The sequence below is a fragment of the Microcaecilia unicolor genome, chromosome 1 (genome assembly GCF_901765095.1).
Source record: "Microcaecilia unicolor chromosome 1, aMicUni1.1, whole genome shotgun sequence".
In the NCBI taxonomy this organism is placed as follows: Eukaryota; Metazoa; Chordata; class Amphibia; order Gymnophiona; family Siphonopidae; genus Microcaecilia; species Microcaecilia unicolor.
The window spans coordinates 583,400,806-583,421,967 of NC_044031.1; the positions used below are offsets into that span (position 1 = coordinate 583,400,806).

At 41.8% G+C, this 21,162-nt stretch overlaps 1 protein-coding gene across 2 annotated transcripts in view; it reads left to right on the forward strand.

The window, feature by feature from the left end:
• Nucleotides 1-10,663, forward strand: part of NSMCE2 (NSE2 (MMS21) homolog, SMC5-SMC6 complex SUMO ligase) — a 430,290-nt gene extending 419,627 nt beyond the window's left edge. For both annotated transcript variants that reach the window (XM_030219065.1, XM_030219073.1), the window contains exons 6-7: nucleotides 6,644-6,750; nucleotides 10,262-10,663. In XM_030219065.1, coding sequence (XP_030074925.1) covers nucleotides 6,644-6,750; nucleotides 10,262-10,370 — 216 coding nt within the window. In that variant the 3' untranslated portion in view covers nucleotides 10,371-10,663. The remainder of the gene's footprint in view (nucleotides 1-6,643; nucleotides 6,751-10,261) is intronic.
• The last annotated feature ends 10,499 nt before the right edge of the window (nucleotides 10,664-21,162 follow it).

The following is a 21,162-nucleotide window of genomic DNA, read 5'->3' on the forward strand; positions in this document are numbered from 1 at the left end:
CAGGATGCAGGGCAAGGGCTGCGCTCCGGGCAGGAAAGAGTGGGCTCTTTCGTGCCCCAAAGAGGTCACTAGACCACCAGGGCAGTAGATAGTAAGGAAGGGGAGGCTAGGATAGACCCGCCGCCCGCCCGTTTGTCCAGAAATCCGGACAAATGGGCGGACTGGCAAAACCTGTCCGGACACCCGGACATGTCCTCAAAAAGAGGACATGTCCAGGTAAATCCGGACATATGGTAACCCTAGTACTAAGCCACCTAGATTACTGTAATGCAATTTATGCCGGATGCAAAGAACAGATCAGTAAGAAGCTCCAAACTGCTCAAAACACAGCAGCCAGACTCATTTTTGGAAAAACAAAATACGAAAGTGCCAAACCCCTAAGAGAAAAACTACACTGACTCCCTCTTAAAGAACGTATTACGTTCAAAATCTGCACCCTGGTACACAAAATTATTCACGGCGAAGCTCCAATCTACATGACAGACCTCATAGACTTACCAACCAGGAACACAAAAAGGTCATCACGAACATTCCTGAACCTTCACTACCCTAGCTGCAAAGGACTAAAATATAAATCAACATATTCATCCAGCTTCTCATACATAAGCACGTAATTATGGAATGCACTACCAAACGCCATAAAATCAATGCATGAACTATCAAACTTCTGAAAATCACTAAAAACCAACCTGTTCAAAAAGGCATACCACAATTGATCCATCCTAATTACCAGACAAGGAAACCGATGCTAGAAATAGACAAAATGAACTTTAAACACTTGAATACCTCACCTACATTGTCAACTACTGAACTTTAATGCACTACCACTTGATCTTTTACCCCGGAAAAATCTTTAACGATTGACTGCTTAATTCACTTGTAATGTACGAACTTTACTACAATACCACTATGTATTTCTTGATCCAGAACTGGCGATCGCCATTACGGTACAATGTAAGCCACATTGAGCCTGCAAATAGGTGGGAAAATGTGGGATACAAATGCAACAAATAAATAAATAAAATCTACTAAAAGACACTGCTGCATGCCTGTGGGCTAATATGCATTAATGTGTGTTAATTACTGCAGGTCCTATTTTATGCATTGGGACCTATTTACTAATAATTCACTATCATAAATCTAGTCCTAAAAAAGTAATACTTTATGGTCCCTGGGCAAATGGGGTCTTCAGGCTACTACTGCCTCAACACCACATGACAGAAGAACAAATGTGAGGAGATCGTCTTTTGCGTTCTGGGTTACAAGAAAACTACTGGATGGGGGAAGTCCTTTTGAAAACATAATGGGGTCAATATTCAAAGCGATTTAACTAGCCAGAAATTAATCTTGGCCAGTTAAATCGTTTGTTCAGGGCTAACTGGTCATTTTCAGTGGCACTTAACTGGTTAATGCCACTGAAAATGACTGGTTAGCGCTTAAAGCAAAACTGGCTATTTTGGGGTTAGAGTCGGTTAAGTGCTGATATTGAGTACTTAACTGGCCAAGGTCATCACATAAAACATCAGTCCTAGCTGTATGTGGTGCCCCGTAGCTGGTTAAGTGCTGAATATTAAACTTAACTGGCTATGGTGCAACTGGTTCCAAAAATACAGAAATTCAATTCCGGAGCCTTGGCATGGCCCAGCATTGAATTTCCAAGTATAATGCCGGTGAATATCGAACCTAATATGTATACTTTTGTTTATTAAAAAGCTTACTATACTGCCTTTACTAAAGAAGTCAAAGCGGTTTACAATCTAAAATAGTTTTAAAGATAGAAAGAAAAGCCAATATAATAACAGGCTGCTCCTTGTGACTCTGGGCAAGTCACTTAACCCTCCATTGCCCCATGTAAGCCGCATTGAGCCTGCCATGAGTGGGAAAGCGCGGGATACAAATGTAACAAAAAAAAAAAAAAGGAATTCATACCTTAATTTAAAGTAAGCTTATATCGTTACAAGGGTTACATTACATTTTAGTAAGTCACGCTGTATATAATACCCATCCACAAGACTACTACATAAATATTACAAATTTCACAATATATTTGCTCTTTATTTACTCTTTATTATTATTTACTCAATACATATACACACACAAACTGATATTCTCTCATACACCATAAAATATACAAATGTTCAAACCCTGAACAGCCAAGTCCATGAATGTCTCTTGATCCGTGCTGTGCTCAGCAAATCTTCTCTACTTTCGGTGAATCTTCTCTGTTATAATCCCCATAATTAATCCAACAGTACGATCTTCCATATATTTATAATCCACGTGTTATTTCATGTCCATTCCTGGGTGACTATAATCCAGTCCAATCCAGGTGTTGAAAAAGTTTTAAACAGCAACGGATATGGAAACTTCACTGTTCACATCTCCTCTTACACAAAATCGTGTCTGAGTATAAACCACTCTTTTCAGACAAATATATGGAAGATCGTACTGTTGGATTAATTATGGGGATTATAACAGAGAAGATTCACCGAAAGTACAGAAGATTTGCTGAGCACAGCACAGATCAAGAGACATTCATGGACTTGGCTGTTCAGGGTTTGAACATTTGTATATTTTATGGTGTATGAGAGAGTATCAGTTTGTGTGTGTATATGTATTGAGTAAATAATAATAAAGAGTAAATAAAGAGCAAATATATTGTGAAATTTGTAATATTTATGTAGTAGTCTTGTGGTTGGGTATTAATTTAAAGTAAAGGATATGGTAGTTACTTTTCTGTGCCTATCTGGCTGACATATTAGAGCAATGATCTTCTAGCAGATTGATCAGATTATGACAAAATGACGCAAAGAGGGGCATAATTGAACGGGGCACCCAAGTTTTCCTGAGGGCGTCCTCGCAGGATGTCCCTGCGAAGGGGCGGGAAAACCCGTATTATCGAAACAAGATGGGCGGCCATCTTTCGTTTCGATAATACGGTCGGGGATGCCCAAATCTCCACATTTAGGTCGACCTTAGAGATTGTCGTTCCTAGAGACGGTCGTCCCCGATTTTTGACAATAATGGAACCCAAGGACGGCCATCTCAGAAATGACCAAATCCAAGCCCTTTGGTCGTGGGAGAAGCCAGCATTCGTAGTACACTGGTCCCCCTGACATGCCAGGACACCAACTGGGCACCCTAGGGGGCAGTGCAGTGGTCTTCAGAAAAAGCTCCCAGGTACATAGCTCCCTTACCTTGTGTGCTGAGCCCACCAAAACCCACTCCCCACAACTGTACACCACTACCATAGCCCTTAGGCATGAAGGGGAGCACCTAGATGTGGGTACAGTGGGTTTGTGGTGGGTTTTGGAGGGCTCACATTTACAACCACAAGTGTAACAGGTGGGGGGGGGGGGGGGATGGGCCTGGGTCCGCCTGCCTGAAGTACACTGCAGTACCCACTAAAACTGCTCCAGGGACCTGCATACTGCTGTCGTGGAGCTGGGTATGATATTTGAGGCTGGAAAAAATATTTAAACATTTTTTTAGGGTGGGAGGGAGTTAGTGACCACTGGGGGAGTAGGGAGAGGTCATCCCTGATTCCCTCCGGTGATTATCTGGTCATTTGGGGCACATTTTTGTGGCTTGCTCGTAAAAATAAAAAGGACCAAGTAAAGTCGGCCAAGTGTTCGTCAAGGACGCCCTTCTTTTTTCCATTATCGGCTGAGGACGCCCATGTGTTAAGCACACCCCAGTCCCGCCTTTGCTATGCTTCCAACACGCCCCTGGGAACTTTGGTCGTCCCCGCGATGGAAAGCAGTTGAGGGTGCCCAAAATCAGCTTTCGATTATGCCGATTTGGGCGACCCTAGGAGAAGGACGCCCATCTCCCGATTTATGTCAAAAAATAGGTGCCCTTCTCTATGTCTTCCTGCTGCCAGTGCCTTTCTTTACAAATCTGCTGCTAATAAAGCTATATGCTATAAAACTGTGATGCTCTGCTGGTGGCTTTAAGCTCAAAGAGGAACTGTATGAGATTTCTCTGAAATTTGAAGATGTATTTATTTCTGAAGTTTTGCATTTCGTTCTGATTTAGATTGATCCTTCAGAATATTTCTGCTATTCTTATTATGAATAAATGTGTCTAATTTACTTTTATTATATTTAATTTCTATATTATATTTATTTATTTATTTGGATTGTTCTCACACCTTTTTCAGTAGCAGCTCAAGGTGAATTATATTCAGTCACTGTAAATTTTCCAGGGACAGGGAAATAACTAATCTGTACCTGAGTCAATGGAGTCTTGGGTGACTTTGTCAAGGTCACAAGGAGCAGCTGTAGGATTCGAAGGCTTACCTGGCTGTCAGCCTGATGCTCTAACCACTAAGTTAATCCTCCACTCCATTGTATTTTTATTTTGTGATTTGCTGAGACTGTTTTGTTACAGGATAGAAATGATTGAATTAAGTTTGTAAACTGAAATTGCAATCATTTTTGTTAGCTGCAATAACACAATTCATTGGCCATATTCAGAATCTCATAGCTGGTAATGCTGGGTGCTGCAGAAGGCGTATTTAAGTAAATAAAAGTTGCATACTTTACTGACTTTCTTATTACAAAATAGTTAATGTATAATATGAACATACTTTCTAATGAAGAAATGCAGTACAATTGTAAGTTATGCTACAGGATGTTTTTCAAGACATCTTCAGAGTGTGAACTTTTGAGGCAGTGACTTTTGATACAAATATACGGAAAACCCATTTAAAGGAAATACTCAAAAATGATATGTCATAATAGAAAATTAGTTTCTTGCTATTGTTGTGGAATCTCCTGTGAGTATGCTACCATTGCAGGATTGATTTTTCCCTGAGTCCTCACTGGTGTCATGCTGTCCTGAGATTTAGGTTACACTTTGCCATATTAGGCTAGATGCTTAACGTTTTGCTGGGTTTCATTCTGTCCCTGAGATATATTTTTTGACTGTTTAAAAAAAACCTGCAGCGATGCTGAATTGTTGCATTTAACATTCTATAATTTCACATTGTAGATGATTACAATCTGCCCCATTATTCCTGTCAACAAATAATTGTAGGGATTTAAATACCATACAACAAAGTAGTAGAGTACCTCTATAGACATACAGTATGGTACATTCGTTGGAAATTTTATTTATTTATTTATTTTTTTATATGTTACATTTGTATCCCACATTTTCCCACTTATTTGCAGGCTCAATGTGGCTTACATAGTACCAGAGAGGCATTTGCAGACTCCGGTGTAAACAAATACAGATTGATGTTGTGGTAAGAATAAAGTTCATGTGGTACAGCCACTTAAAGGAATCGTACAACGGAAGGGGTGCGTTATGTCCATTACGTATTTTAGTTTTGTTGAGTAGCAGAGATCAGGCATTTATGTTGGACTGGTAGGGTATGCCTTTTTGAACAGATAAGTTTTTAGTGTTCTCCGGAAGTGTAGATGGCCGAACGTGGTTTTCAAGGCTTTTGGTAGTGCGTTCCACAATTGTGTGCTTATGTAGGAAAAACTGGATGCGTAAGGTTGATTTGTATTTGAGCCCTTTGCACATAACCTAAGAGCCGTGGCAGCAACTGGAGCACATCTTAGAAGACCTTCAGCTCAGGACATTTGTCAAGTGGCCAAAGGGTCAACAATACATACATTCAGATACTGTGGGGCCCTTTTACTAAGCAACATAGGAGCCTGTGTGTGCCCAATGCACGCCAAATTGGAGTTACCACCCAGTTACCACATGGCCCTTGCGGTAATTTCAATACAGTATAAAGTCTCTTTTTATTCTCTAAATTGTTAATTCTTCAAAAATTAGGAGGAAAAGACCTCATTAAGACTTTAAGACACAAACTTGGAGCTTATAGCATCCTATATGTGTGATTGGTCAAACAAGTCATCATCGGTCTAAAAAACCTCCTAGTCACCGTTGTTGAGTAGACAAAAATTTCAAAAGCTTTTTCACAATAAATTTCACCCAACAATTTAATGAAATAAAATTATTACTTAGCTTAAATTGTACAGCTCATAATCACTTCAGATGATCGTCTACCTATCTTTGTTTTGCAAAAATTCTTTAAGTCTTGGGCAGAGGTCCCAAAGGGGACCCGTTTCGCATAGGCTTCTTCCAGAGACCCCACCTCTCTTTCAGACAATCTATTATGCCTGTGCTCTTGCCTGTGTCTTGCAGCTCCAAGTTTATGGATTGAAGTCTTAATGAGGTCTTTTCCTCCTAATTTTTGAAGTATTAGCAATTTAGAGAATAAAATGAGACTTTATACTGTATTTCCTATGATTGTACCATACTGTGTATGTCTATAGAGGTACTCCATTATTCCTGTCCACACAGCTAAGGATACATCCCAACTGCCAGTCATAGACTGCCATTCATTAGTGATTCATTTGTTTATCCCTGTTCTCCCCACAGACAAACACAATTAAATTTGTTTTTGAAGCTTGCGTAGTGGTAGAGAAATTAGCACAGGTACTAGGAGAAGGTTTGAGAACAGGTAGTATACAGCATTTTTTCTGATAACTTAGTCTAGATTCAAAGTTTCTGGAGAAATTCTTATATGTGGTGTTTGTTGTTAGTATTGTGTATGATGGTTCTGAGAACAGGCTGCTTGTCACCTCTGTCAGTTTTGCCATAATCCTTTTGTATAATACAGGTGGAAATGAAGAAACCAATGAGAAACAAGGTCTGTAATCACGTCTACGAAGAGGAAGCCATCATAAAAATGATCGAGAACAGGATTCAAAAGAAAAAAAAGGCCTGGTAAAGTTGCAAAAGATGACTGAAATGTATAGAGAACGTTTTGCAGTGCACTAAAGTTCTATCCACTTTTACCAGAACGGGAGCAAGGAAGGAAGGAAGGAAGAAGAGTAACTTGAGCAAAGGAGAAAAGAAGTGGCAGAAGCCAGGAGGGGGAAGGACAAGAGCAAGTGAGATAGTAGAGGGCAATGGGAAGCATACAGATGATAATGAGAACAGGGAGCGTGACTGGAAGAAAAAGGGAGAGTGATGCAAGAAAGTGAAAGAGGGAAAATAAAAAAGTGATAGTAAATGAGAAGCAAAAGAAGCTTTAGGAGCAAGTGAAGGAGGGAAGAGTGGGTGGTATGAGAACAAAAGAGAGAGAGGGGGGGCTAAGGAGAGGGATGAAAGAGAAAGGAGTAATGGAAACTACGAAAGGAGGGAGGAGAAGGAGGAGTGATTAAAGAAAAGGAGGAATTAGGAGGGCATGTAGAAATGGAGAATTCCTTGTCATCAACAGCAGATGAATCCATTAACTGATGGGTTGTATCCACCTACCTACCCATCAGTTAATGGATTCATCTGCTGTGACTAAAGGAAAGAAAATTATCAAGGTAAGAACCTAATTTTCCCGTATAGTGTATATATGGGGAGAGGGTCAAAGGCGGCAGAATGTTAGTATATGTATCTTATTAGTCTCGGCGTATATAAATTTGTGTGAGAGAGTCTGTATAAGAACATAAGAAAAGCCTTACTGGGTTGGACCAATGGTCCATCTAGCCAGTATCCTGCTTCCAACAGTGGCCAATCTAAGACACAAATTCCTGACAGAAACCCAAATAGTAGCAACATTCCATGCTACCAAACCCGGGGCAAGCAGTGGTTTCCCCATCTCTATCTCAATAGCAGACTATGGACTTTTCCTCCAGGAACTTCTCCAACCTGTTTTAAACCCAGATATGTTAACCACCGTTACCACGTCCTCCGGCAAAGAGTTCCAGAGCTTTACCATTCTTTGAGTGAAAAAATATTTCCTCCTGTTTTAAAGTATTTCTATGTAATTTCATCGAGTGACCCCTGGTCTTTTACTTTTTGAAAGTGTGAAAAATCAATCTACTTTTATTCATTCTACACCACTCAGGATTTTATAGACCTCAATCATATTCCCCCCTCCCCTCCCAGCCATCTCTTTTCCAAGTTCAAGAGCCCTAACCTCTTTAGCCTTTCCTCTTATAGGAGGAGTTCCATCCCCTTTATCCTTTTGGTCGCTCTTCTTTGAACCTTTTCTAATTCTGCAATATCTTTTTTTGAGATAAGCGACCAGAACTGAATGCAGTATTCAAGGTAAGGTCACACCATGAAGCAATACAGAGGCAAAACAGTAAAGCAACACCCACAGTGGGAATCAAAACCACATCCCTTGGATTGAGGGGCCACAGCCGTAATCCCTACTACACCACACATGTAAACAGCTGCTTGTATTTGTTTGAGGGAAAGACGCACATTTAAGTTGTATGTCTGGAAATTTTAATGACTTTTTTTCCTTCAGTGTGCCATTGCTAGTGAGAGCTCGAGATTTTTGAGTGTAACTTGCATTTGGTGACTTCATACAGTGGTTCTCTGTTTGATAAGTGAGTTTTAGCTTCCCCCTCTTTAACTATTTTACTGTATACACTATAGGGTGCTAATTAGGTAAAAAATCATTTTGTTTATAATGCTTATACATCTCCAGTATTATTACAACTCTACTTCTGGAGTCAGACAACTTGGTACTTATGTGCACCTTCTGTATTGCATTATTGTTAGTTTGTAAACCCGTGGAGGGGCATAATCGAACACGAACGCCCATCTCCATGGGCGTCTATGTCCGAGAACGGGTACGTGAAGGGGCGGGACAGACCGTATTTTCAAAAAAAAAAATGGCCGCCCATCTTTTTTTTTCCGATAATACGGTTTGTGCCCGGCAAATGCATCGGAGTTGTGCGGATTTGAGCTGTGTGGTTTCGTTTTTCAGCGATAATGGAAACCGAAGGCGCGCAGCTCAAAAACGAAGAAATCCAAGGCATTTGGTCGTGGGAGGGGCCAGGATTCGTAGTGCACTGGTCCCCCTCACATGCCAGGACACCAACCGGGCACCCTAGGGGGCACTTGTAACAATTAAAAAAAAAAAAGTCAAATACCTTCCAAGTCCATAGCTCCCTTCATTTGGGTGCTGAGCCCCTCAAATCCCTCCCCCAAAACCCACTGCCCACAACTCTACACCATTACCCTAGCCCTTATGGCTGAAGAGGGGCACCTAGATGTGGGTACAGTGGGTTTTGCAGGGGTTTGGAGGGCTCAACATTAACCACCACAAGTGTAAGAGGTAGGAGGGGGATGGGCCTGGGTCTACCTGCCTGAAGTCCACTGCACCCACTATCAACTGCTCCAGGGACCTGCATACTGCTGTGATGGAGCTGGGTATGGCATTTCAGGCTGGCATACAGGCTGGAAAAAAAAGTTGTTAACATTTTCCTTTTGGTGGGAGGGGGTTAGTTACCACTGGTGGAGTCAGGGGTGGTCATCCACAATTCCCTCCGGTGGTCATCTGGTCATTTAGGGCACTTTTTTGGGACTTGTTCGTGATAAAAAAGGGTCCAAAATAAGTGACCTAAAATTGCACTAAAAACGGCCATTTTTTTCGATTATCGGCCAAAGGCGCCCATCTGTGCTCGGCCGATAAACACACCCCAGTCCCGCCTTCACCAAGCCTCCGACACGCCCCCGTCAACTTTGTTCGTTCCCGCGATGGAGTGCAGTTGCAGGCGCCTAAAATCAGCTTTCAATTATACCGATTTGAGCGCCGTTGCGAGATGGGCACCCATCTCCCGATTTGGGTCGAAATATGGCCGTCCATCACTTTCAAAAATAAGGCTGATAATAAACCTTTTGCACCACTCACTGTTTATGAACACTTAGGGGTCTTTTTACAAAGGCACGCTGAAAAACGGCTTGCGGTAGTGTAGGCTCAAGTTTTGGGCGCACACCGATCCATTTTTTAGCATGCCTGTAAAAAAGGCCTTTTTAAAATTTTTACCGAAAATGGACATGCGGCAAAATGAAAATTGCCGCCCTTCCATTTTGGGTCTAAGACCTTACCGCCAGCCATTGACCTAGCGGTAAAGACTCACATGGTAACTGGGCGGTAATGACCTATGCATGCCAAATACCTCTTGGCGCAAGTCCATTACGCGCGCCCGAAAATAAAGCATATTTTTCAGACGCATGTATTGGACGTGCGCCAAAAATGAAATTCCCGCAAGAGCCACATGGTAGTCAGATGGTAATTCCATTTTTACACGTGTTGGCAGACCGCTCTAAAGCTTTGCTTACATTTCTCCATCCTTGATGCTGTCAGATGATGTCGCCCACTTTCAAGGACCGATATCCTGCTGTCCTCAGAGAGTGCCTCTAGATGTGCAATTTTGCTCTCCTAACCTACAGACCTAGCAGAAGAAAAGTGCAGCTAACTGATGTCTCTTTCTTTTATTTACAGCTGCCCTAAAATTGGCTGTGATAATTCAGACATGAAAATATCAGATCTTGTGCCTGATGCAGTACTTAAAAGAGCTATTGAAAATCAAAACAAACAGAAGAGCCAGTAGTCTACATAGAAGTCAGAAGTCTGCATAGAAGTCAGCTGGTCCTTTTTTTACAGCAAAGATGTGTTGTTAGACATCTGATGACATAAACCCCTGACTGTGAGTGGATTGTGTAACAGAGGACTGCTGAATATGGAAAATTGGATTCATGGCAAGCAAAGTCTTGGCTATATTTTAAAGTCTCTATGAAACTGCTTTGTAGAAGGAATTTAACACGAAAATCAAAATTCTTTTTCTTTGTCGGGTTTAAGAAAAGCCTTCTTATCTTTGCTAATAAATAAAATGTTGGGTTATTACATTTTGTCTTTCTTTATCAGTAGTATGTTTAGGGGGTTTTTTTCAGGCAGAACTAGGACTAGATATTCCACCCTGGCACCTATCCAGGGTGTTTGCCACCACCTGTAGATTATCCAGGTATGGCCGATATTCAGTGCATTAACCAGAAAGCTAATTGGGCATAGTTAAGACCAGGGGCGTAGCCAGACTTCGGCGGGAGGTGGGTCAAGAGCCCAAGGAGAGGGGACACATTTTAGTCCCCCCCCCCCCCCCCCGGCACCGCCGACCTCCACCACCAACCCTTTCGACCCCCCTCTCCCTCCCCCCGCCGCTATCGGGTACCTTTGCTGGTGAGGGTCTCCAATCCCCGCCAGCCGAAGTCCTCTTCTCCGGCGCGGCTGCGTTGCTTATCTGCAAGGCTTCTGTTTCTCTGAGTCTGACATCCTGCACGTCAGAAACAGAAGTCTTGCAGATCAGCAATGCGGCTGCACCGGAGAAGAGGACTAAGGCTGGCGGGGTTGGGACCCCCGCCAGCAAAGGTACGTGATGGCGGGGGAGGGTTGGTGGCGGGAGGGAGGGGTCGAAGGGGTTGGCGGCGAGGGGGGCCAGGGCCAAATCTACAGGGGCCCATGCCCCCGTGGCCCCACATAGCTACACCCCTGGTTAAGACTGCATTATAAGCAGTACAGCATGTCCAGTTAGCCCTCCTGGCACCGGCACTGAATATCTGTGATGCCCAGATAACTTCCGGGTGTAGCCCAACTCTGTCCTCCATTTGTCCTGGCACTAACCAAATAGTGCCACTGCAGTCAGTGTTAATCAATGGCACTATCTGGTTTATCAGTTGGGCTGATCAGCATGATTTAACCAGGCATGACCCAGTTAAATCATTTTGAATATTGAGCCCTTTAGTTTTTAATTTTAATAACATGAAAAGATCATTATAACTTTATATTCAAAATCATTTTTTTATCTCGATGCATGTTTTATTCTGTGCATATAATAGTGACTTTTAAAAAAAAAAACATTTTGTTGTTGCTGCTGTTGTTTTGTGGGTTTTTTTTTAATTATTTTGGCCCAGCAGTTTCCTCCTCCTGCTTCAGGCTTCTGGCTAAATTAAAATGAACCTGGACAGAGAAATTGCTTTATCTTTTTCAGTCAAAACACCACGGACCCTGAGGCAGTATTTCGAAACTTGGGCCGAAGTTGGGCCGTGGTTGGTGTTTTATTGACTGTTGAATATGAAGGAAAAAGATAAGTAACCGATTAGTGATTATTTACACGGGGGGGGGGGGGGGGTGTAGTATTTGAGCGGATTAGTCATACCACTGTTAAAATTAAGAGGTTTTTGCCTATGATGATTTAGAGAACCTCCTTTATGTTGATATTATCAACAATAGAGTGTTTCTCTAGACTTTGAGGCTTTTCCTCTTTCTAAACAAATATATACATCAGAGATTCACGGATAGTCATTATAGCTAAATTAAAATAGACCACTGCTGGGGCTATGATGCCATGAGCTTTCATTTGTAATTAAATAGGAAAGTTTTGTCCATTTTAAGGTATATTTCATAAAAGTGAGATCACCTGTTGTTGAGGGTTAATCTATCTGTCCATTTGTCCATCTCTCCATACACCTATGTGGGTTTGTGCTTGTGCAAACTCATATGCATATGGAGACAAAGCTGGAATGGAATACACGAGCCGAGAGGAGGTTCCTCTGTCCCCACATCTCCAAGATATGGAGGAAGGACAAAAGATGTCAGATATTTAATATGTATACAGGCACAGCTCATACTGTATGAGATGGTACATTGGCATTTTAAGTCCAATCTATTTTATTCAAGTACAAGGGAACAGACAACTCATACAACAATAAAATGCATACTTCAGATTTATACAAATGTACCCCATTAATCCACCCTTTCCCACAAAGCTAAACAAAATAGTAGAAGGTCTGGAATCTTATGATCCCCCCCCCCCCGGAACTCCTCCCCTCCCCCCCAGAGTGACGCTCCAAAACAAATTGTACTTAGGAGTAATTGTTCAAGTCATTCAAAACCAGACCGTGTTCGATGTGAGAGGTTCTGAAGATAAGGGGCCCAAATGGTATGAAACCTCCTGTTCCACTTCAAGGTTGTACCAGCATCTCTGGCTTCCAAAACCTTCAGCAAATGAAACGTATCTCCAGTGCCAATAGCTTGGCGGCTTATCCTTTATCCAATATTGCATTACTCTAACTAATAATGGGAAAATTATCCACAAAAAATATTGTTGTACAAACCCAACCACGTTGTGGATAATGTAGATTCACTAACAAATATGAAAAAATGGAGAAAAAGCATGTCCTAAATTTCAAAACAGACTAATTTATTGGCACCATTTAGACACATTCAGTCATTTGCTAAAAACATTCATTATAAAACTCATCATGCACAATTTTTATCAATCTCAGTCAGTGAAACAGCGGCTTCAATAATAGTGAAATGAAGTAGCATTTATTTTCAGACTGCGATCCCAACAGGCACCCGTTTTACCAATGGTTTTGTCAGGACATTTCCATGTGCTGTCACCTAAAAATATATAAATTGTATGCCACCACTCTCCCACAACAGTAAATCGACAGTGTAATGCAGTCTTTTTGGCATTTCCTCTTACTCACTCGGTTCTCCCACTAAACTGCAAACCCGCTTGTCTCTATTAAAAAAAAAATGAAACCAATATGGCACCCATTTAAAACTAAAATGCCCACGTACTTCAGCCAGTGATAAATTGTGGCTCCATGACGTCATGCATTCAGAAAACTATTCAAAGAAATACTCCCCAATCAAGATTACTGTTCAAACCATGTGGTTCAAATGACTTCAATCAAAAAATCCACCTCTGTTCACATTGCAACAGTTTTCTGTTAATATCCTCTCCCCATTTAGTTAGCAATACATGATCAATGATAAAACAAATAAATCGATTGAACCAGGGGCGTAGCCAGACAACAGATTTGGGTGGGCCTAGGCAAGAAGTGGGTGGGCACCAAGTGTTCTCCCCCACCAGCACCAAAAAAATATCTCAGCTGGCGAGAAAATGCTTCTTTCCATCTTGGCTTACCATCAGGGGGAAGTCTTCAGCTGATATAGCTTGGGATCTCCACCAGCTACCACTAAATGTGTGCTACTGTTGGGTGGGCATGAACCCTAAGTGGGTGGGCCCTGGCCCACCCAGGCCCACCTGTGGCTACGCCACTGGATTGAACTCATGTTTGACAAATAAGCAATGCTTCACCAATGGGGCTCCATTCATCCATCTCAAAACACTGGAATGATGCTCATTAACTCTTAAATTGAAAGATCTGATTGTTTTCCCCGAATAAACTGCATCTTAATATGTACACCACATGATCAGTATTACATGTTGTGGAAAATTTCAACTTGTAAATTTTACTATCCACAGAATTTATTAATTTCCTCCAACTCTGCAGTAAAAAAAAAAAGTTGTACAATTGCCACACTTCTTATGCCCTCTCTGCATGATGTCATTGTTTAATGAGGGAGGAACAGAAGGTAACTGCCTGATTAGATTGTAAGCTCTGTCGTGCCAAACGAATCTCATTGAATTCTTTGATTGGGTAACTGGAGAATTGAATCATAGACGTGCTATAGACGTAATCTACTTAGATTTTAGCAAAGCATTTGACACGGTTCCTCACAGGAGGCTCTTAAATAAACTAGATGGGCTGAAGATAGCTCCCGAAGTGGTGAACTGGATTAGGAACTGGTTGACGGACAGACGACACAGCGTGGTGGTAAATGGAGTTCGCTCGGAGGAGGGAAAGGTGAGTAGCGGAGTGCCTCAGGGATCGGTGCTGGGGCCGATTCTGTTCAATATATTTGTGAGTGACATTGCCGAAGGGTTAGAAGGTAAAGTTTGCCTATTTGCGGATGATACTAAGATTTGCAACAGAGTGGACGCCCGGGAGGGAGTGGAAAGCATGAAAAGGGATCTGAGGAAGCTAGAAGAATGGTCTGAGGTTTGGCAATTAAAATTCAATGCGAAGAAATGCAAAGTGATGCATTTAGGGAGTAGAAACCCACGAGAGACGTATGTGTTAGGCGGGGAGAGTCTGATAGGTATTGAGGGGGAGAGGGATCTTGGGGTGATAGTATCCGAGGATCTGAAGGCGACGAAACAGTGTGACAGGGCGGTGGCCGTAGCGAGAAGGTTGCTAGGCTGTATAGAGAGAGGTATGATCAGCAGAAGAAAGGAAGTGTTGATGCCCCTGTACAAGTCGTTGGTAAGGCCCCACCTGGAGTATTGTGTTCAGTTTTGGAGGCCGTACCTTGTGAAGGATGTTAAAAAAATGGAAGCGGTGCAAAGAAAAGCTACGAGAATGGTATGGCATTTGCGTTCCAAGACGTATGACCAAAGACTTGCTGACCTGAACATGTATACCCTGGAGGAAAGGAGGAACAGGGGTGATATGATACAGACGTTCAAATACTTGAAAGGTATTAATCCGCAAAAAAATCTTTTCCGGAGATGGGAAGGCGGTAGAACGAGAGGACATGAAATGAGATTGAAGGGGGGCAGACTCAAAAAAGATGTCAGGAAGTATTTTTTCACGGAGAGGGTGGTGGATGCTTGGAATGCCCTCCCGCGGGAGGTGGTGGAGATGAAAACGGTAACGGAATTCAAACATGCGTGGGATATGCATAAAGGAATCCTTTGCAGCAGGAATGGATCCTCAGAAGCTTAGCTGAAATTGGGTGGCGGAGCAGGTGGGGGGAAGAGGGGTTGGTGGTTGGGAGGCTAGGATAGGGGAGGGCAGACTTATGCGGTCTGTGCCGGGGCCGGTGGTGGGAGGCGGGACTGGTGGTTGGGAGGCGGGAGGTACTGCTGGGCAGACTTGTGCGGTCTGTGCCCTGAAAGAGACAGGTACAAATTCAAGATATGAGTTTGTCTTGGGCAGACTGGATGGACCATGCAGGTCTTTTTCTGCCGTCATCTACTATGTTACTATGAGCAGGGACTGTCTGTTCATGTTCAAGTGTACAACGCTATGTACATCTTGTAGCGCTATAGAAATAGTAAGTAGTACTAGTAGGACTCAACAATTCTTTCAAATTCTAGCCTCTAGAATTTCTTTGGATGACAACTATGGTATTCCAGCAGCGCATTTCGGTCCATCTTTTAAAAAATATTTTCATGTTTAGTAGTGAATCTACATTATTCACAGTGTGATTGGGTTTGTCCAATATTGCATGAAACATTTATGCCCCACCACACATTCCATATTAAATTATTTTTAAAAACTCTTCCCGGTCCAAAACTCCCACAACTCGATATTTTCCCAAATAATATACCAAGAGGAGAGAGTGGGACTGATATACCCAGAATTCTGTTCACATACTATAGTACCCTGGACCAAAAATGGCAAACCTTTGGGCATAACAATAAAGTGTGAGAGAAAGTGCCCTCAGAACCATCACACTTTAAACAGGTTTTGAATGCAACACATCCAGAGATATAGGCTTGCACCTTAGAAAAATAGCTTGAGTAATAATTCTAATGGTGTACTCTCGCCAGTTTGCTCTTATCACCATTCCATCCTAGGAATAATTTTTAGTGCATGACTAATGTCAGCAAGAATCAACCTTGTTCCAAGCTCCTTCATTTGGAAGCCAATACCACATTTGATTTGGAAGCAAAATACTCTGCAAGGCCTTGTGCAGTTGTGATACTAACATCCTGTCGGAATCCTCATCTTTGAAGAATTCTTTTAATTTAGCGGAGCTGATACCCCCATAGAAAAAGAACCTCTATTCAAAATAGAGAAATAGTGGGCCAATGGCATATACCCAAAGATATCTGTAGGTCACACAACAGGAAATTTTACAAAGGATCTGGAAGGAGATCATCCTCCTGTAAGAATTATGCAAGAGTAACCAACCTCTCAGCCCCCCCCCCCACCCTAGCATCTAAGGACCTCATTAGTCAAATCTGGATCTAAAAAAAAAAAAAGAACAGGCTGGATTAAAATGCCATACTGAAAGCATTCAGGTACACTGGCTATTTCTCTGTCTCAGGAGGGCTCACAATCTAAGTTTGTACCTGAGGCAATGGAGGGTTAAGTAACTTGCCCAAGATCACAAGGAGCAGCAGTGGGATTTGAACCAGCCACCTCTGGATTGTAAGACCGGTGCTCTAACCACTAGGCCACTCCTCCACAATGGCTTATGAACTTTCTTTTAGGAAGCTATCCAAACCTTTTTTAAACCCTGCTAAGCTAACTGCTTTTATCACATTTTTTGGCAACGAATTCCAGAGTTTAATTACACATTGAGTGAATAAATATTTTCTCGGATGTGCTTAAATTTACTGCTTTGTAGCTTCATTGCATTCCTCCTAGACCTAGTAATTTTGGAAAGAGTAAACAAGCGATTCACATCTACCCGTTCCACTCCACTCATTATTGTATATACCTCTATCATATCTCCCGTCAGCCATCTTTTCTCCAAGCAGAAGAACCCTAGCCACTTCAGCATTTCCTCTTAGGGAAGCCATCCCATCCCCTTTATCATTTTTGTCACTCTTCCCTGTACCTTTTCTAATTCCACTATATCTTTCTTGAGATGCGGTGATCAGAATTGCACACCATATTCGAGGTATGGTCACACTATGGAGCGATACAAAGGCATTAAAACGTCCTCATTTTTGTTTTCCATTCCTTTCCTAATAATACCTAATTTTCTATTTGCTTTCTTAGCCTGTGCCACACACTGAGAAGAGGATTTCAACGTATCATCAACGATGACATCTAGATCCCTTTCCTGGTTGGTGACTCCTAATGTGGAACCTTGCCTCACATAGCTATAGTTCGGGTTCCTCTCCCACATGCATTACTTTGCACTTGCTCACATTAAACGTCATCTGCCATTTGGATGCCCAGTCTCGTAAAGTCATCTTGTAATTTTTCACAATCCTCTTGTGATTTAAGAACTTTGAATAACGTGTCGTCAGCAAATTTGATTACCTCACTAGTTACTCCCATCTCTAGATCATTTATAAATATGTTAAAAAACAGCGGTCCTAGTACAGACCCCTGGGGAACCCCACTATCTACCCTTCTCTACCCTTTTAACCCTACTATCTGGAAGCCTCAATTCCTGACCCCAATTACCATACAGTTTTTCAGTTTTTAATTTAGGTTTTTTTATTTTACCACCCCATCAAAACCTTATGATCTCCCTCTGTAGAATATGCATATCCTTTCAAAGCAACCAAAGTGGGACATGTTAGAGTACATATAGCCATTTTGGTAATAAAGTAATGCGGAATAGACTAATTCTTCCACTCAGAGATATGGGCAGTGCTCTCAATATGTCTAATTGATGTTTCGTAAATTTAAGTAATTGGGAGATGTTAACATGATATAATTGCCTAGGATCCGAAGGTAATTGTATCCCAAGATATCCAAAGCTCCCTTCCATCCGATTTTGCTATGTTGCCAGAAGAGTCCCCAAATTCCGTCATGCTCTCCAACAGGGTCACCAGTAATCTACGGGGATGAGTAATATATATTAGCAGATCCGTAAATGCGAATATTTTGAATTCTTCTGGCCTCATACGTACTGCAACAATGTCCAGATTGGACATGAGCTTTCTAATTAACAGGTCTACTGTGAGGACAAACAGCAAGAGGGATAGTTGGTGCCTCTCTGTATGGGGAAAAGATTGAACATCACCCCATTAACCAAAACCCAAGCCTGATATAGTGTCCAGATTACATCCCAGAAAAAGCCATCTATTCCATTGTGTCTCAGAACCCCATACATGAATCCCCAATCCATCCTATTGAGTACCTTTTCGGCATCAAAGCTAATAAGAAGAGATGGTAAGCTCCGATGATGAACCCATTCTAAAGAAGCTAATATCCTCCTAATATTTTTGACTGCTGATATGTTCTGAACACAGCCAACCTGAGAGTCAGCAATTAATTGAGGTAATTTTGGGGCTAACCTTTTGGCCAGGATCTTTGCTAACACTTTAGCTTCATAACAGGGGAGAGAAATGGGCCTATAGGATTCTGTCTTGATAGGATCCTTTCTGGGCTTAGGAAAAACTATGATTTGTACCTTTTTCAAAGACTCTGGTAGAGATCTAATTTCTGTGAATTTATTAAGAGCTTCCACCAGAGGGATGCCACTTCTGTGATCAATGACATATAAAATTGTGCTCTGTAACCATCATATCTCGGAGCTTTGCTGGATGCGTCTGTTCACGCTTTCCAAAAAATACTAGGACTAGGGGGCATGCGATGAAGCTACAATGTAGTAAATTTAAAACGAATTGGAGAAAATGTTTCTTCACTCAACGTATAATTAAACTCTGGAATTCGTTGCCAGAGAATGTGGTAAAGGCTGTTAGCTTAGCGGAGTTTAAAAAAGGTTTGGACGGCTTCCTAAATGAAAAGTCCATAGACCGTTATTAAATGGACTTGGGGAAAATGCACTATTTCTGGGATAAGCAGTATAAAATGTTTTGTACATTTTTGGGATCTTGCCGGGTATCTGTGACCTGGATTGGCCACTGTTAGAAACAGGATGCTGGACTTGATGGACCTTTGGTCTTTCCCAGTATGGCAATACTTATGTACTTATAGCCAAAGCAAGCTCCTCTTCCCTAATAGGTAAATTAAATAACTATCGATCAGCATCCACTAAGGTAGGCAAATCTATACTAGATAGATACATATCACTCTGTAAATCATGGGCAGAACCCTGAGAAGAAAGATCTGCATAAAACTCTTTAAAAACCTGACAGATATTATTATCCAGGCACAAAGTGTGTATAGAATGTTTTGTACTTTTTTAGGGATCTTGCCAGGTATTTGTGACCTGGATTGGCCACTGTTGGAAACAGGATGCTGGGCTTGATGGACCTTTGGTCTTTCCCAGCTTGGCAGTACTTATGTACTTGTTGATTTTTAATCTGCAGGACTCTACAAGGGCCATTCCAAATTCTAACCATCCTGATCAAAAGTTTGCCGCTTTTGTTACCTAATTTATATAGCCGATATTGATAATATTTTGCAGACTTCTGAGCCCTTTCATGAATTAGCTCATTAATTAGTGCTGTTTGAGTAGCAAGCAATTGGGATTTGTTATGGGCACTAGGATTAATGCCACACGTTGGTGTTCTTTCACTAATTGTTTGTCCAATCTCAAAATAGTTTTATCCCTTATTTTCTTTTTGTAGATAGACTATACTAAAATCTCCTCCCCCCCCCCCCCCCCCCCCCCCCCCCCCATTACAGTGTTTGCTGTTTCCCAATAAAGGCTAGCATTCCCCTTGTGTTATCTGTTGAAAAACTGGTAGAACCTCCAAAGTTCGGGTCAGTATATAAATCTAATGGAAGTTTTCACTGCTATACCCTCTGAGAATTATGTTGTAAAATCAGTACCACCCAGATTAAGACATGATCTGATATTTCCGCTGGGCCAATAGTAACCTTAACAGTTTCAGGAAACACTGTACTGAAGAATAATAGGTAATCAATGTGAGCAAGAGTGCCATGCACACAAGAGTGGTGTGTGAAATCATGTGTCATGGGATGAAGCACCCTCCAACTATCCACTAGATCCAAGGTATCACAGATTAAAGGTATGGCTTTCGGTATTATCTGTGTGTTTCTGTGTGTTCATTATGAGGGTTACAGATTTTATCTAAATTAGGATCAGCCACCCTATTGAAGTCTCCCCCATTACAAAAGAAGAATGCCTTCAAAATGATGAAGATGGGCGAGAAGTGTAGCATAAAATTTCTTGCTGTAGAAATTGGGGGCAAATAGATTACATAAAACAAGACCTTGGCCATTTACCTTCACAAAGGCAATTGCAAATCTACCTGCAGGGTCTATAATATGTTGTTTCTCCACCACCAATCCTTTATGAAACAATATAATCACTCCTGCCTTTTTAACGATAGCCGAGGACACAACATAATCACCAGCCCACCAAGTTTGTAATTTTCTCTGTTCTTCCAGTCTTGAGTGAATCTCCTGAAGCATAGCTGTAGAGGTATGCTGCCTGTGCAAAACATGCAAAATTTTCTCTTTCCTTTTACCAGGGAAGATATTCCTCCCACATTCCAAGTGTCATGGGAGTTAACCTATTTGCAAAAGCATATAAACAAGTGTAATATACAGATAAAAGATGGGAGCCATCCCAGCCTCCAGCCCCCACTTATGACTAAAACTCAAAGCACAAAGCCCATTAAATTCCTGAAAATTACATACTGCATACAATATATGAAGCACCACCCATAAAATGGCCCTCCCCATCCCTCTATAACCTACCCTCCCAGTATCTGCAAGGTCCTTCCCATTACCCACCCCTTCCTGCCCCTCACCCCCCTTCCAGTAGAGTGCCAGAAAAGTGGCGAGGTATATGCCATGTACTCCAGCCTTCCCCCCCCCCCCCCAAAAAAAAAAAAAAGTCATAAGTAAATTATCAAATTAAGTTTC